Genomic DNA, 15,946 nt, shown 5'->3' on the forward strand with positions numbered 1-15,946 from the left:
TTTGGTTTGTATTTTATTCATACGTAATGCTAAAATAAGTTTGTTATAACAAAAGTTCTGCTGTAACTCAAATACTAACCTCAATGGTCATTATGATCTAGTGAAGGTTAATGGAAAATAAAAACATTTCATGAATAATTCCGACTTCTGGAATAAGAAGCAAGTATTCTCCGCTCGCTTGTTCAGTACATGTAACATCTTCCTATAACATACCAGAAGTTTGGGGTAGATTTCTTCTCTTTTATAATGAAAGCAATATAACTTTTGAATATTATTAGAGTAACATGCTTCTGTTGGGAATAATCCAATTGATGCCAAGCTATGTTTAAATATCTTGTGACATTTTTTGCAACCACTGTGTTAACTTCACGACATCTTCGTCCAAATAAACATCGTTAAGGAGAGTGTCATACTTCAAAACTATTTCCAAAAATGCATTGATACATAAGTCATACAACACACTTATGACATCATTCAAATCCTTTTCTTGTTTTCCATCCAATATTAATTCAGTAAACGAACCTAAAGAGCCAATAGATCTTTCCAAAATTTTTAATACTTCGCCGACTGAAGATACGACAGCTCCTTTGGGATCTTCATCCACAGAATTTACTATAAAACCCATCATCGAATACACACACTCGGCATAGCATACTGGCACAGGACACAACTTCTCAGCTTCCCTTACTTTTGATATATGGTAAAGTTCAAACAATGAGAGCTTCTTGTTCGTGTTATCAGTTGAATCGATGGTGAAAAAGTACTGACTGATTCTTCTCTGTATCCAATTCCAAAGATCAGTCAAAACAGAAAGTACTGTAGGTTGTCTGGTAAAAATTGCTTGTTTGTATGAGTCGATAAATCTCGGAGGATTCGGACTTCTTTGGGTATCGTTGTTTTTGAAAACATTGCTGTCCTCTAAAACGATTCTATGTGAAGCCATTGATGGTAGATCCGAATTTATTTGTTCAGTAGGAGGAGCACCAGGTAATCTGGAATCCTCATCATTATTTTGTTTTCTGACAGTATGGTTGGTACCGAATAAATGATCTACCGATCTATTGATAGGGAAAGATGGTTTTGTAGGCTGGGGATCAATCTCTTTCTTCAATGTAAGCAAGAAATCGGATACGTTATAGTTGGTTTCTTGAATAACAATCATACATTCTCTAAGTATACCGGGCCAGATCAAGCTATTTCTATAGGTATTGTGGTAAATTGGGAGCCTCAACTCCACATTTGCACAAGTGGCTCTGTAGGCCAGCTCTTGGAATGCAGTAAGTTTAACAAATAATTTTTCTGATCTCAACCCAGTGATCAATGTCTCCATTGAAGCTGGAGATAACGAAGAGATTGGTTTACCTTTATGCAAGCAACCAATTGATAGAAAGGCGTCGAAGCCAATGTTTGTAAAGTCCCATGTTTGCAAGATTAACAAGCATATACAACAAATCCTAATATGGGACCATATACCAGAGCCTAGATGTCCGAATAAAAGCTTTAATAGAATTGGAGTAATTAGAAAGAGTATTGCAGTTAACACAAGACACTTCAAAAATGAATCATGGATTCTTGAAGCCATAAACTTCTGAGGATGTTGATGTTGAGCACCGTAGTTGAAAGTAAGTCTGTCAAGATCTAAAAGTACATGTTGGATGGAATACAAAAAAGGTACCATAAACTGACAACAAAATTCGTAATGCTGTGAATGCTTTCTTGAACCAGTACCTGGAGTGAAAAAGCAACAGGAAAATGTCAAAGAAAGGAAGAATGCGCTCACAACGTAAACTAAAAGGTACGTGATCCATTTACGGGAGACTAATTGGCCATATGATGCGCTTATCCAGCTCGTATATCCAAGGTAATTGACATGAAGATAGTTTTTCCTGGTAATAATTAGCATCAACATTGCAACATAGAAAGATAATATTTTTACTGGCCATAACAGTAATTTCTGAGATTTCGACAACTCCCATTGTGTCGTAATGGTTGTAATTAAACCGACAAGTACCGCTGTTTTGAAGAGTAAACCCCTGGCGAAATTATTAAACCTGCTCTTGCATACCCCACTGAATATCCGATGGTAAGTAAAACGAGAATCACGCAGTTGCGGTGCAACCGGTCCTAAACTCTGCACGTAAGACATCAATGAAAACAAACCAATCAAAGATGAACACAGGTAAAAGTACAGCCTGTATAGCAATAAGCTGAGTAATTTTAGATGCTTAAAACAGACAAAGGTCAATTGGACTTTAGGACAATCAATTACCTTCCGAGTTACTTATATTATTTATTTGTATATCATCTCAAGCATTTTAAGTTCTTAACAGGTTGTGATCTAGAGATCAGGCGTCATAAAAAAATTAGATATTCGGGTAACCCTCTTATGCCAATGTCATAGTTGATTTGCATGGTAACTCGAAACTAAAGACAATCACCTCCTTGTCAGTGAGGTCAGTCTCAACATATAGACGCTAAACGCGAACCTGATGATATCGTAAACAGTTGTTACATGTAAATAAGTAAATCAACTAAATATGTGTCATATTCTCTTTCTCTTTCTTGTAACAATGGTCTCGTGTCAACTTTAACGCTTAAAAGTTGATATTCTTGTCCAAAAGATATATACAAATATATACAAGGTCACTCATAGAGTACTGAAAATATTAGAATGATTTGCGTCGCCACTTTCATGACCAATGTAAGTACTTCTATGACAGCACAGGTACTGCCAATCCTATAATGATAATGTTAAGTTTCATTGCCATCCTTTCAAAACTCCTTTCAATTTACATGGCTCTCGCGTCTTTTAATACCGATAGAAACAGATCTTTTTCAAGTTTACGTGATTTAAGCTACTGCTCTGTTTACTTTTTTCAAATTTACTGTATTGATAAACTAAAACTTAAACAAACTAGGTCAAACAGTTAACGATTTTGCGCTGTTGAATTGGACAGGATACCACCTTGCTTGTGTCTTTAACTGGTAGAAGATTTTGTGGATTGGTATATTAGTGCGACTCGCATCAATTTTCCTTTTTGCAGTTTGTTAGATATGGAGGATACAGGAAGTGGCAAGAATGGTAAAGATGACATTCAAACGAAGTTAGATAAGAAGCTAGGACCAGAATATATTTCAAAGAGAGTAGGATTTGGATCCAGTAGAGTAGCATATATCGAAGGCTGGAAAGCAATCAATCTAGCAAACCAGATTTTTGGGTATGACGGATGGTCTACGGAGGTTAAAAATGTCACTATAGATTTCCTTGACGAAAGGCAAGGTCGATTTAGTATTGGATGCACCGCTATTGTTCGTGTTTCGTTAGCCGATGGAACGTTCAGAGAGGATATTGGGTATGGAACCGTGGAAAATGAACGGAGGAAAGCCAGCGCTTTCGAGCGTGCCAAGAAATCTGCAGTGACAGATGCGTTGAAAAGATCGTTAAGAGGGTTCGGAAACGCTCTTGGGAATTGTCTTTATGATAAGGATTTCTTGGCTAAGATTGATAAAGTGAAGTTTGATCCCCCAGATTTTGACGAGGGAAACCTTTTCAGACCTGCAGATGAATTAAGTGAGATGTCAAGATCAAATATGGTTGGAGATGCGCATACTGAGGGACCTTCTTTGAAGAAAAGAAGCCTAACAAATGAGGATAGAAATGCCGTACCTTCTGCACCTGCACAGCAAACGTACCGGTCAAATAATCATACAACACAGAAAAGAGCACCAAAAGCACAAGCAGTAACAGCATCCGCATCACCGAATGAAGAAACTAGCAATCAACAGCAGGACCCTGATGATTTACTTGATGATTCTTTCATGTTTAGCGACGAAATACAAGATGACGATTTACTCAATATGAATACGACAACAAATAACAAAAATTCTACTAATAGCAGTACAACCACAACCACAATATCAGATGAAGCTACTGGTATTATCTCTCCTGTGACATTTGTTACTGCTAAAGCTGCCACATCACTGCAACATAAAGATCCCATCCCGTCAGGATCTATGTTTGACCCTAAATTTCAAGCCCAGTCCATAAGACATACCGTTGACCAGTCAGTATCTACACCAGTCAGAGCTACTATTTTAAAAGAAAAGGGCTTGGACAGTGATAGGTCCAGTATCTACTCCAAGTTCGCTCCTAAGGGCAAGGAACTGTCTGGCACAACGACAAATTCTGAACCATATGTTGCTGCTCCCCAAACGAGCGCAACAGAAAGTAACAGAAGTACCCCAACAAGATCAAATGCACAACTAGCAGGACCGCAACCTGCTCCGCAACTGCAAGGTCCTCAGCGCACCCAACTTGGAAGACCTCGTATGCTGCAACAGCCAAACAGAAGAAATGTGTCATAAAGTGTCTTAGAGAATAACTAAAGTCATCGAATTACCTGCCAAGATGAAAAATCATAGAATTTAAGAAATGATAAATGTTACGGTTTTGCCACATCTCAAGTTTGTAACCTACAGGTGTTATTTAAATATCCAACCGCTATATGTATAATTAGTTACTCATGCCTAATCTATATTCACTTGCACCCTACGCATTTTTTATTCCACAACATGAGATCACACTCTACGAAATGAAAATAATTGCGAGCGTTAGGCATAAGATCAATTGAGGATAACTATTTAATAAGATTTCACTATCAAAGGGCAGATATAGACAATTAATCGCCTAAGAACACGTCTCTGTATCACGTTCCAGCTTTCCAGAACGTTAATTTTTGAAGGCTACCTTTTCACTTTGTGTATAACAGCCATTCTGTTTTGAGACCTTGGTTTTTCTTTCAAACAATAGGAAGAGCAAATCCCATCGCAAGAGGTTTTTAGTTTGCCATCATCAACACAAAAGATGGCCGTCTTAACGAAAGCTGAAAAGCTACGGAAAGAGGAAAATGCGAAATCGTTCAAGCCGTTGATCAATGACTTAATTAACTGTGATGGTACTGATTTCATCAAGAAGTTAAAAGATATTAAAGAATGGGATCGTTCGAGAGATGATTTGTACATTTGGATTCCTGTTCTGGATAGAATCGATGAAATCTTATCAAATGTACTGAAGAAATACTCCTATGATACTACAGACTGGAAGAAAAATGGATGTAAATTGGAACTAATGAACACAACAGACGAAGACGAAGTATGGGAGTATTTGGCTTTCACTACTCGTTTACTCAATAATACTATGAATCGTGGGATATACAATTCCTTGGAGGTCATGAACTCTCTATTAAACTGTCCTAATTTCAGAATTAAGCTCGGTGCTGCTAGAGTCATAGCAACAATTGGTGAAAGAAATGTCGTCTCACGTAATATTTTCGATAACAAAAGCATTATGGGTACTGATGAAATGAAAGATAAAAGTTTAGAACTAGCGCTATGCCTACCTTCTTCCACTACCGATGATAAAATGGAGCACTTTGCTTTGGTGGATTTGTTTTTTGACAAAAAGCAGTATCCCTCGAAACTAGGAAGCATTGAATATAAATATTTCACCAAATCAAACAAACGTACAAATAAGGATACTGTCAAATCGCCTTGCAAACAGAATTATACTCACTCTCATAAAATGCATAACTTCAAACTCTCCAAGGATGAGCTCAAATCATTAACATTGCAACAGATTTTTGATAGAGGAATGCTGGAGCTACCCAGAGAAGAATGGTTCAAGTTCTCGCTTCGAGCAACCGTTGCAAAAGCCTTCAGCGATGATTCCTTCGAAAATATGCAACTCAGAAATCAAATAATTCAAACAAAATTCAATGCAATAGCAATCATAAATGTCATTTTTCACCCTGCTCAGGTCAGCTCTAGATTCTTTGAAATCGATCCGTATGCTTTTAACAGTTTGTCTGAGTTTCTATCTCTTTCAGAAACTAAAGTTCCACGCGATATAAGAATGGACGCACTATTCGCATTAGAATGTATATCTTTGAAGCATATTTGGTGCTCTGATATTGTAAGGAATTTAGGTGGAAATATGTCTCATGGGCTTTTATTCCAAATTTTGAAGTATATTTCCAAATTGATCACTGAAAATAATTTGACAGAGATTGATGAGGAATACAATGTTCGTCTTTTCTATCTCATATCGAACTTGGCCGATGTGAGAGTGCTTCAAGAATCTCTTCTCAATGCTGGCCTTGTTCCTTCCATTCTTGATATCATATCCGTGAGTACAAACGATTTCAAACGTACGAAAACATCTGCAACGCATCTATTAGAGGTTTTGATGAGCAACGACTCTATTGATCCTTTTATTAATAATAATGGCTTGAACATACTCATCGAGACCTTGAAGAAAGAGGTTCAATTTGCTCTGGAACATCCCGAATATGGCACTCCTCCAAAATATTCAGTCATATTCTATTCGATTTCCTTTAGGCAAATCGCATTTATCAGAAGTTTATTAAAACTTGTCTTGAAGTTATTGTCTTGTGATTCGGGAAACAGAACTAGAAATTTGATTGACTCTCCAATTCTTGGTGCTCTTAATAGTATACTAAGAAACAAACCTGTTTTTGGTTACACTCTTTTATCTCATGTGTTAGACATCATTCAAACAGTTATTAACGTAGAACCAACAATTTATCAAGTTCTCGTAGAATCGGAAATAATTCCTTTCATCATGGAAAACTTTGAACAATTCGTTTGCCCTTCCACGGAATTATTAAAAATACTTCCTGAGGTGATTTCAGCCCTATGTCTTCATGCTGATGGCCTAAAACAAGTGAGAGAGAGGAATTTGATTAAATATGTTTTCCAAATTCCACCAAAATTAGAGTATGCTAAGATCATGAATGGAGAAGAGGAAGCCATAAACTTGGGATCTTCGCTTGATGAATTAGCAAGACATTATCCAGATTTAAAGGAGGATATAGCTGACAATTTTGTGCAACTTGTGGACATAATTCCATCCGTGGTGCATTTCGACCACCCGTATCTATACAAATCCACGGTTGGTGATAATAATTTCTACCTCTCTGCGGACGAAGAAGTTATTGATAATGAGCAAAATTCGAAGGAAATTGCTTCGTGGGAGGTACAAGAATACTCGGCTATTTTAGAAACATTTTCAGGAGTTTTCTTCGGAATGATGGAAAACGTTTCCTGGGTTCCATTACTCTCAAAAAAGATTGATCCTAAAAAGTTGTTTTCTGTGATAATTCCGGAAAGGCCCGCCTATGATTATATCGATTCGCAGTGCTTCTTAAACTTCACTGATGCTCTAAAGACGTTCGATGACGAAGATAGCAAATATGCCCTACCTACCTTATTAGCACTTTTAAAATATACTTTGGATGATCTTTCTGACTTCATCAATTACGATCAGGACAAGTCATATGTTTTGAGCTTGGATCCAGATACTGTGGAAAATACGCTTCGAAAAGTGAATATCTTACAAGTCATTGTATCCACAATTACCTCTGTGTACATTGACCGCTTTTCATTGTTTCCGGAAAGAGTTCATCAAATACTCGAATACTTTGACGAGAACGGGTTTTCTTTGATCCATCTTTTAAGGACAACTTTTGAAAGGTGTGCGTTGGAAGAGTATTACATCCGTGGATGCTTGCCAATCATAGTTTCAGAACAAACAAGACCGGCGACATCCCCCGAAACTCCTTCTTTACTACTTTATAAGGGGGCTAAAGCTGAAAATGATGTGAAAACCGACAACACGGCTGCTAAGTTCAAAAATACTCTTCAGAACAGGTTTTTGTTCCATACCACGCAGTCCTGCATTTCCATAATCTTCAGGGCGATATTGAGACTATCACACCAGAGGAAAATGACGTTAGCATCTGCTGATCTTTCTATTGAATTAAGAATTTTTAACGAAGTCGCTAAGTCATTTGTTGATATGCTCAGCAATGAAAATCTTCAAAACAAGTTGGGCCATTTAGTGGTACTTCTTAACTTAACAAGCTTCTCATTCACATATGTGGTTGCCAACAGCAGAACACTTGATACTTTCAATACTATTCCTATTCTCCTGTTCTACCAATTGGGAGGATTTCAGGTTTATAAGAACTGGTGCCTTCTTTTAGCAAAGAAATGTTTGGATATTCCTGATGTGAGTTCTGTTGAAAGTATAGCGTTTTTAAAGGATGATCAGGACGTACTAATTTCCCATGGTATTGTTGCTACACTCTCTTTCATGAACAAGGCTCTACAGTTGCAGACAATGGAAATGATTCGTTCTACAAAAGATTACTATCCTAACGATGATATCTCCTACAATATAACATCCGGTGTTATCGTTACTATAAAAATACTTGTGCTTGGTATGGTGAAAGAAATTTTCGAAATTGATGAGCTCTTCTCTAGCGATCGAAGACGTTTCCCATATCCAGTATTCAAACAATTGTTAAACATGATAAAAAACATTTACTCCTCTGCAGACGAGGTTGAAGATTCTGATTTTTCCCTTTATGAACTAAGGTGGGATTTAGTTCCACCCTCACAATGCAAAATAAATATGCTTAAATCTTGCGGAATGTCAGAAGAAGTCGCAAGGGGATACTTGGAAGAGCAATCTGATGATTTACCGATGCTCGTGAAACCAGACGTTTTTAGTGAAAATGAGTGGGAAAAGTACAAGGCTGCAAGAGCCAGTGGAGAATGGAAGACAGATCTCCAACTATTACCTCCACCCTATGAGAACTACAGCACCAAAGGAGATTTATGCGAATTCAGAGCAAGTTTCTACCGAAATGGTTTTGAGCAAAAAGTGCTAAGTATAGTGCAAAACTATCCGAAACTCATCAATGCGGTTTCAAAAATGTTTTTAGAAATATATGATGAACTTGAATTTCCACATGTTAGCATGTTAGAAGATTTGTTATCAATAATGAACTCAACTAAGATAGAAAAGGCTAGCCAACTCGCACCAATTGTTCATCTATTTGGTATATTTTTGAATGAGGAAAAGATTTACAATCAGTCAAAAACAGTTATTCACAAGTTTATAACTTTTCTTCTGGAAAATTTGGCACCCCAGTATGTCAATCACCCTTGGTTCTTCAAAGCATTATATGCGTACGAAATTATCTTATCAAGATCCATGTTCCCTGACTATGAAGAGGTGCCAACGGATTTCAAAATGCCAGAAATACCGACCGTAGATGTGCAACATCTATCCTCTAAAGATAAAGAGACCATTTTCAATGTGTTAATAAGAGTTCCTGAAATATCTGATTTCTACTCTTCTTTGGCCATTTCTCGTATTTTAATACTCTATGCTGCAAATGAAAAGTACGCTAGGGAAATTGTTCAGTCCGGTATAATTCCTAAGCTGTTGAAGGTAATCGGTGCTCATCAAAAGTCAGATAAAATTAACTATTTGGAATCATCTTTATTATTGCTATGCAGAAGATGCTTTGAAACCAAAGAAGTGGTTACATCGTTAATAAAGTACGAACTCAATCGTGCATTCACTACCAGAGCAATAGGGGATATGAAAGAAAAATCTAGAGATTTAACATTGCTTATTGCTGAAAAAGCCAATATTATAATGCGTGATCCAGAAATCTTTGTCACTGAGCTATGTAAAACTGGCAGAATGGTTGATTTTTCTTCAAGCCACGAATTGAGCTCATTTTTAATGAAGCGAGTTCCAGAGGAAAATAATGAAAGAATAGACATAGTTCCATCAGCTGATGTAATATTCAATAAAAGAACATCCATTGTAGATCTTTTACTCTCGCAGTTGATGGCTGCCTACAAAAAAGATTGGCTAACGGAACCAGCAACACCAAAGGAAGACGAAAAAAAGTCTAAAAAGAAGCAAAGATTAGAAGTAAAGGCTTCCAAAAACCCAATCTGTGCATACATGATATTCCTTTTGAAAGTTTTGATGGAACTTTTGTCCAGCTACAATCATTCTAAGTATGAGTTTATGACTTTTAACAAGCGGGGAATTTATAGTGAATCACCAGCACCTCGTACTACTGCTTTAAACTTTTTCATTCACCAACTTTTGGACTATAAAACCCAAGATGGAGACGTATATGCTGCTAAACGTAGAGAAACGATAGGAAAACTAGCGACGTGTGTTCTTACCTGTTTTGTGAGTTCTGTTCAAGATGAACGAGTTGACAAACCTGACCCAAAGGCACCAAATCCCGATATGACCTTTATCAGAAAGTTTACTTTGGAATCTATATCTAAGGCAATGAAAGATCTTAACTCAACAAAGTTCTTGGAAAGTAATGTCGGAAAGTATCATGGTTGGTTTAACTTAATTCACAGATTATTGGTTACGGACAACTGGGTAAATCACTTATTAGATGGCAAGAAGTTAAATGCCGATAGGTATGAAATATGCAAACTGATGCTTGAATTAAGAATACCTGAGACTATTACCGAGTGTCTTTCAACGTTAGATTTAAATGTACCATTTTCCAAGAAGGTTTTTAATGCAGCGGTTGATCCATTAAACTCTATTACAGAAATTAGAAATGACTACTCAGATTTCTTTAAGCTTGAGAATAATGAAGAAGAAGATGATGTTGATGAAGAATCCGACAAAGACGATGTTCCGGATATGTTTAGAAATTCTGCATTGGGTATGTATGACATCGAAGACATCGAAGATGATGAGGACGACGACTCTTTGATTGGAGACGAAGATGTCGCTTTTGTTCAGGATAATGACGATATAGAGATTGTTTTCAGCGATGAAGAGGATGAACAAGATTCCATTTCAGAGTCTGATAGTAGCGAGTCGGATGACTCCAGTTCTGATGGGGCTGAAGAAAGCAGCGGTGATGAAGATATGGATGTACACATGGCGTATAACTCAAGTGATGAAAGTATGTCTGTCAACGATAACGAAGAGGACGCATCCGAACATGATAGCTACTACTCAGAAAGTTCCCCAATGTTTGTTGAAATTGATGAACCCGCTTATGGATCTGACCTAGAAATTGACTTGGATGATAGCGAACTATCATCAGACTGGGAGTCTGGCCTTTCTGAGCTTGACGACACTGACTATAATAGTGACGACTCCCAGCAAGAAGAAGACAGCTACAATCCTTCAAGAGCAAGAAATGTTGGCAACAATACATGGGTTACATCCGATGGTGTAGAATTGTATGATGATTCTGATGGTGAAGGTAGAGGCATATATAGAGGCGTGCAGCATGTCACCAATGATGAATTAATTTTCCGAATTGATCACCGGTCAATGTCAAGCAATCGTCGTGGCCGTCATCACAACCGAACAGCAATCGCACCTTCTATCATATCATTAGGAGGCGAATCTGATCGGAGCAGAAACATGCTGACTAACCCCCTAGGTCCCCATGGCATGGAAGAAGTCGAGGATATTATTACCAACAATCAACTTGAAGATACTCCAGCGCGTAGATTTGGATCTGGAATCACAGGATTCTGGCTAGCGGAATCATTAATGGATAATAAATCAGTCGAAGGTATAATTGTCAAAAAGACCACTGAAAGGTGGGGTGATATATTCGAAATGTTTTATGAGAATAAAGGATTTTTGGGGAATATTTTACCAGAGATTGTATCAAGGGTGATTAAAAGAAGTTCTGAATTGTGGTGCCAACGTCAACTCGAATACAAGGCACAAAAAATGGAAGAAAATTCAGTAGCAGACCGCACTAGGAAAAGAAATCTCGATGAAATGGCAATGGCAGAAGATGAGGCTGAAAATGCATCCAGTAGAGAGGTATCAGATGTTGTGCATGAATCTGACAATGAGTCTGAGGTAGCTACTGATAATCATGAACCAGTTTATGTCATCATTGATGGCAATGAAGTGGATATCGGAGGGACAGATATTGATCCTGAATTTATTAATGCTTTACCAGAGGACATGCGAGCGGAAGTGCTAGCACAGCACATTAGCGAGCGCAGAGCAGAAGCTCAACAGCAAAATATAAACTCAAGAGAGATAAACGACGAGTTCTTGGATTCAGTGCCAGCCAATATTCGTGAAGAAATTATTGCTGGCGAAAATGTTACCAGAAGATTTTCCCACCTTTTATCCAATAGAAGAGTTGATGAATTTGACGGTGATCTGAGTAGAGATGATCATGACCTGGATAGTGACCAATCGGTGCAGGGAAATACTCAACCAAAATCAAAACGCGTCCACTTCGATCCGTTAGTTGATCGTTCCGGCATAGCTACAATTATCAAAAGTCTTTTCATTCCTCAGCCATATCTTTCTCGCGAATCCTATCACGAGCTTTTCTTCAAACTTTGCTCCAGTAAGCAAAACCGCAGCGATATAATGAACTTTTTATTGCTAATCTTAACTGAGGGGATAGCTGACCAATTTTCCTTGGAGAAGGTCTTCAACTTGATTTCTAATAAGGCTAACTCTTCCTCCGATCACAAAAATATTGTATACCAGTTACCACCAGATTGCACCCCACTCATTGTTGCGAATCAATGTATTGAGGTACTCCAGTTTATGATTGATTCTGATGCTCGATTGAGATACTTTTTCGTCACAGAACATGATAACCTCATCATTAACAAACCATACGTCAAGACCAAAAAGGACATTTTTTCGAAAAACATGAAGTGGCCAATCAACGCTTTGTTCTCCTTATTTAACCAGAAATTGGTGACTGACGAGACTGTTTTAATGGATCTGTTAACGGATATTTTGGAGTCATGTTCCAAACCTATTACGTCGTTGGTTAAAAAGAAGAATGCAAGCAACTCCAAAAGAAATTTTGAGATTCCTGTGATTGAGAAGAAGCATTTGGAACTAATCGTTTCAGTGATCAAATTGGATTCGTGCAATACGAAAATTTTCAAGCAGACCTTGAACCTAATGACCAACCTTTTCTCCATAAAGGATACTCAGGAGATCTTCACTTCGGAGTTGAGAACGTTGGCAATGTCTACGATTTCCCAGTTGATAGCAGATTTGAATGAATTGTGTTTGCAATTGCCTAATGTGAAGAGCGGAACAGAAATCAACTCAGAAATCATTCAAAAATTCACTGCTCCCAGCTCTGAGCAGTCCAAGTTATTAAAGGTTGTAACTGCTGTTGATTATATCTATTCTCATCAAAAGGAAGGAGATACCGAAAGTTCACGCAAGTTAGTTGCATTGTTTAACGAAATGAAACTCGGTGCTGTCTGGGTTGCGTTAAGCAAATGTCTAAGCGCCTTTGAAGAAAAATCACCTGTGTCTACGTCCGCTACCATTTTACTACCGACTATTGAGTCATTGATGGTTGTGTGTAAAAACAGTAAGGTTAGAGAAGTTGCTGCTGGTCAATTGAAATACACTGAAAAGTCGTACGATTTTGAGACCATACCTGTCGAAGACCTTTTCTTTGAGTTTACTGATCTGCACAAAAAGCTATTGAATGAAATGATTAGAGCCACTCCACAACTTATGAGCGGCCCCTTCCAACTTTTGGTCAAGAATCCTAAGATCTTGGACTTTGATAATAAAAGACACTTCTTCATGGCAAAATTGAGACAAAATACTACAACTCGCCAGAAGCTTTCCATAACTGTTCTTCGTGATCAGGTATTCCTTGATTCATACAGAGCACTTTTCTTCAAATCTAATGATGAGATAAAAAATTGTAAATTGGATATTACTTTCAAGGGAGAAGCTGGTGTTGATGAAGGTGGTGTAACAAGAGAATGGTACCAAGTTCTTTCTAGACAAATGTTCAACCCTGATTACGCATTGTTTATTCCAGTGGGTACGGATAATACCAAGTTCCGTCCGAATAGAACATCGGGTATTAATCCTGAACATTTATCATTTTTCAAATTCGTGGGTATGATAATTGGTAAAGCAATAAGTGATAACTGCTTCTTAGATTGTCATTTTAGCAGAGAAGTTTACAAAAATATCCTTGGTAAACCTGTTTCCTTGAAAGACATGGAATCCTTGGATTTGGAATACTACAAGTCTCTCAACTGGATGCTTGAAAATGACATTACATACGTAATCGACGAAACATTTTCCGTCGATACTGATGATTATGGAGAGCACAAAACTATTGATTTGATACCAAATGGCCGAAATATTCCCGTTACTGAAGAGAATAAGAAGGAATATGTTCAAAAAATTGTAGAGTACAAGCTACAAGAATCAGTGAAGGACCATATGCAAAACCTTTTGCAAGGTTTCTATGCTGTCATTGATAAAGATTTGATTTCAATTTTTGATGAGCAAGAATTAGAGCTATTGATTAGTGGGTTACCTGACATCGATGTCGATGATTGGAAGAACAACACAACCTACGTGAACTATACACCAACTTGTAAACAGATAAACTATTTCTGGAGAGCGGTGAGATCTTTCGATAAAGAAGAAAGGGCAAAATTGTTGCAATTCGTTACCGGCACATCAAAATTACCATTGAATGGATTCAAGGATTTGAGCGGTATAAACGGTGACTCGAAGTTTTCAATTCATAGAGATTACGGCTCCACGGAGAGATTACCATCATCTCACACATGTTTCAACCAACTGGATTTACCTGCATACGATTCATACGAACAATTGCGTGGTTCTTTGTTATTAGCGATTAACGAGGGTCACGAAGGTTTTGGATTGGCATGAGATTTTTGACTATAATATGTACTGATAAATACTACAGCAGTAAATGTTATTTAACTTCATTATTTAGTGAACCTGCTTATGAATGATTTTAAAAGGATGAATATTATCATTGGTTTATTTATTTAGGTTAAAATACGAGTCAGCGAACAACAACCAGCGCTAAGATAAGTAAATACGTTTGTGGAATGAAGGTTCCCAATGCTTGTCAGAGAAAACGACTCTGTGCTCAAGAAAAGAAAGGGACATTGCTCATTAACTATGAAATCCAGCATGCATAGTAAACGGCGTGCAGTTATGAGTGCATCTAGCGTAAAATGAGGTGGGGTTTAACAATCAAATATTCTTGCTCTGTTCTAAAGACTTGACGTGAGCTTCCAATCTTCGAATGGAACGATTCATGTCAAGTATGTCATCATTCCATTTCCGCTGTCTTTCCTCAATATCGATCAATCCTAACGTCAACAGACCAGCACTTAGACAACCGATTGAAAATCCAAGAAGGCCAGACTTAAATACTTTAGCCGTTGGTGATCTAAACACTTGTAATGCAACCGGACTAGCTCTCATTAACTCCTTTGTAAGTTTTCAGGGATATCTTGACTTCTGCTTAAGAAATTCCTGGGGTTTATACTTCATATCTACATAATATAAAAACACTACAATGAATATAAACATAGATACGGAAAGGATTGCCATCAACGCAAAATATCCTTTCTCGCTTCCTACCTTTATATATATGTATGTCGCTCCAAAAAAAATGGATAACAGTCGTCATACATCATAGTTGAAGCGATGCGGCAGAAAAAACCTATCAGAACTATTCAAGGAGCTTTACCGGGATTCCGTTCAATAAATTCCTCTCCCCCTCCCCCCACCCTTGCAAGGAATTCTATCAATTACGCGACGCCAAAGAGATCAGTGAAGAGGGTTGCGTTGGAAACAGAAGAGTGATGCTGGCCCTCATAGGCTTGAGCCCAGTCTTTCAATGCCAGACGGAGAAACATAGACTTTCACGTATCTAGCTCCGCATCCCGAACTGACTTTAACCATTCAGTATTTCTCAGACTAAAGGCAAACCGAATCTCTTCAGTCATCGAATAAAGCACCTACTTTCACTGGAAGGCCTTGGGATAGAGAGAGAAGTTTAGTACGTAGCATTATGTAAGCACCCTTAGAGCTTGTAAAAAACCACATCAACAAAAAATAGGCTGCTCAAACTGAACACCCACACTGCACCTATTGCACCGCGTTCATTTTTCAGCTTTTGTGGCAAACCTGATAGAGGAAAACAGGGAAGTAACTGGTAAAGACACCGTAGAAAACATTTTCTACGGCCTTCCTTGTAATGTTTTT

General features: G+C 37.8%; 3 protein-coding genes across 3 annotated transcripts; 2 read left to right on the forward strand and 1 right to left on the reverse strand.

Moving 5' to 3' along the window:
* Window positions 1-325: 325 nt before the first annotated feature.
* NDC1 (Ndc1p) lies at window positions 326-2,146 on the reverse strand (the record flags this gene model as incomplete). Its single annotated transcript, XM_451609.1, has 1 exon — window positions 326-2,146. The coding sequence occupies one exon, from the start codon at window positions 2,144-2,146 to the stop codon at window positions 326-328; it is 1,821 nt and encodes a 606-aa protein (XP_451609.1).
* A 908-nt stretch (window positions 2,147-3,054) lies between these two features.
* RAD52 (recombinase RAD52) lies at window positions 3,055-4,365 on the forward strand (the record flags this gene model as incomplete). Its single annotated transcript, XM_451610.1, has 1 exon — window positions 3,055-4,365. One exon carries the CDS (start codon window positions 3,055-3,057, stop codon window positions 4,363-4,365), a length of 1,311 nt encoding a protein of 436 aa, XP_451610.1.
* Window positions 4,366-4,864: 499 nt separating this feature from the next.
* On the forward strand, window positions 4,865-14,593 carry TOM1 (E3 ubiquitin-protein ligase TOM1; the record flags this gene model as incomplete). Its single annotated transcript, XM_451611.1, has 1 exon — window positions 4,865-14,593. The coding sequence occupies one exon, from the start codon at window positions 4,865-4,867 to the stop codon at window positions 14,591-14,593; it is 9,729 nt and encodes a 3,242-aa protein (XP_451611.1).
* Between the last annotated feature and the right edge of the window lie 1,353 nt (window positions 14,594-15,946).

Source organism: Kluyveromyces lactis (genome assembly GCF_000002515.2).
Source record: "Kluyveromyces lactis strain NRRL Y-1140 chromosome B complete sequence".
Classification (NCBI taxonomy): Eukaryota; Fungi; Ascomycota; class Saccharomycetes; order Saccharomycetales; family Saccharomycetaceae; genus Kluyveromyces; species Kluyveromyces lactis.